Genomic DNA, 2,224 nt, shown 5'->3' with positions numbered 1-2,224 from the left:
GATCCCTTGACTTTTGGAGCCTTTGTTTATCCCAGTTTTTCGTTTCTCTCCAGGAAGACTCGAAGCAAATTCCTGTGGATCAATTGGGGCAGAAATTATTGGAGAAAAAAGGGGTGTCCTGGAATAAGAAATACAGAAAACAATATGGAGCGTTAAGAAAGGTATTCACATGGGTGGTAGTTTGGGTTTTCTGTTGAGATAACTTCATAATAATAATTTATATTCCTGTTGAAGAGTCACTTGGATAATAATTGAAAATATGGAGCTTTGGACTAGCAAGGAGAAGTTTGTAAGGTGAATTTTGGTTGGTTCCAGCATGTCCATGAAATGAATACTCCAGGAAAATCTTGTTTTCCTGTTGGTTACTGTGTTTTATAAAACTTGAAGGAAAATACTCCAGCATTTGTGTTGTAGCTATGTGGGAATTCCATGGTTTTTTTGAATGCAGCTACCTGCTCTACTCTAATTTCACAATAATTATGGAAATGTGGGTGTGAAATCTGGATGTGAGCCTTTTGCAGAGGGATAGAAACAATTTGTGAGCAACCCAGTGTTAAATAAACATTCCCAACTTGATGTGCTCTCGAAAATGTTGCCAAAGACAAGTGCTGGGTCTCTCCCAAAGCACCTTGATCAGTATTCTTGAAATAACTGTAAATTGTTTTAAGCTTTCGGAAATAGCAAAGGGATCTTTGATTAGAACTGAGGTTCAGGTTTAGGGGGGTTTTTCTCCTTCTTTTGTTGGGGGTCGTTTGATTTCTGTCTTTGGTTTTGTAGATTTGTGGAGGGGTTTGAGGGTGCTTGGTGTCACATAAAAGGTCAGGTGGTAAGAAAATCACGTGTTTTCTGTCTCCACTGAGGAAATAGCTGAGGAAGGGCCATGGAATGAAGGTGGAAGGGATGGGGTTTGTGGGGTTTGTGGGGTTTGTGGCTCAGCTTGATGATGGCCCGAGGGGAGCAGCTGCTGCATTTCAAACTCGGTGTCTTCATCCTGCCCTTGTTTCCTCTCAGTATTTGCAGCATCACCCTCAGATGTTCCAGCTGAGCCCTGATGCCAACAAGGTGGGCCTGAAGGAAGCCCACGAGCTCCTGGTGGAGCTGGATTCTCCAGGCCAAGCTTTGCAGAGCCCTCCTCAGAGCAATGGTGTCCCCTGGAACTCAGAGAAGAACCCCCCGAGGCCGAGGGCCACCTCTGCTGGTGGCCACTGGTTTGATCTCAACGATTCCAAAGTCCAGCCCATCAAGGAGAAGGATATTGAGAAACAATTCCAGGGTAAAGAGAGTGCCTACATGCTGTTTTACCGAAAATCCCAGTTGAAAAGACCTCCTGAAGGTACACAAAGCTCATCTTGATGTCCTGTGCCAGTTTTTCAAGCTGTTGGGCTTTTCTGTCCTTTCCAAGAACTGTAAGATCCAGTTTTCCTTGTAGTGATCCCTTGGAAAAAAAGGGTTAAATGAAATTAGTGGCCAGTTGGCTATAGCTGATACTAATTGTTTTTTAAATATGCTTCACAAATAATAGCAGAACACCCAAAACAAATACAAATTGTCGCTCATGGCATTTATATTAATTTCCCTTCAGGATTGATTGGGAGAATTAAATTATTTGTTTGTTCTTTGTATCCTCTTGCAGTTGAATTTTCTCTATTCTGAACATCATTGCTTTTTCAATGTAATGTTTCATCTTGGTTTTCTTGTTTGCCAAGCCACATTTGAAGCCAAACCAGCCTTTTATTCTTTGTGGCAGCACGAGGAAATCCGAGGTACCAAATTCCTGAGCACCTCCTGGATGAGATGAATGCTGCTAATACTGAGCTGCAGAAAAAGAGGTATATTGATGGCACTGTCCCAGGCTCAACCAGCTCTTCCCTGCAGGTCTCCAGAGGAATTTAAAGGGAAGAAACCCCTGGGTAGAGCCAGCTGTTGAAATGATTCAGTGTCATGGAGGTTAATTGAAGAATCTGTACACCCAGATTCTGCCTTCTGGTGATTCCCTGCCTCCCTTTTAGGGGCATAAACAGGCATCTGATGGAATTTCAGTGCTTACAGTTTAAAATTGCCCCGTTTTTTGGTGCAGATTGGTGCACTTTTGGAAGGAGAATGGAATTCCATCATCTTACCTGGGTTTAGAGAGGGAGTTCTCCTGTGAGAGAAGGGGGAATGACTTGTGTTGCTGTGAAAGGACAGCTACACTGGTATTCTTTGCCAGAAACAAGGGAAGAAT

General features: G+C 43.0%; 1 protein-coding gene across 1 annotated transcript in view; it reads left to right on the top strand.

Annotated features, from left to right (window-relative positions):
- Positions 1-26: 26 nt before the first annotated feature.
- LOC113962996 (ubiquitin carboxyl-terminal hydrolase 40-like) overlaps positions 27-2,224 on the top strand; it is a gene marked incomplete at its 5' end in the record, with an annotated part of 14,892 nt that continues 12,694 nt past the window's right edge. The window contains 3 exons of the mRNA XM_027673790.1: positions 27-161; positions 1,012-1,333; positions 1,748-1,890. Coding sequence (XP_027529591.1) covers positions 27-161; positions 1,012-1,333; positions 1,748-1,890 — 600 coding nt within the window. The remainder of the gene's footprint in view (positions 162-1,011; positions 1,334-1,747; positions 1,891-2,224) is intronic.

The sequence above is a fragment of the Neopelma chrysocephalum genome, unplaced genomic scaffold (genome assembly GCF_003984885.1).
Source record: "Neopelma chrysocephalum unplaced genomic scaffold, ASM398488v2 Primary Assembly neopelma1_186968, whole genome shotgun sequence".
NCBI lineage: Eukaryota > Metazoa > Chordata > Aves > Passeriformes > Pipridae > Neopelma > Neopelma chrysocephalum.
The sequence above is the reverse complement of the archived record's forward strand: the minus strand, read 5'-3'. Positions and strand labels throughout refer to the sequence as shown.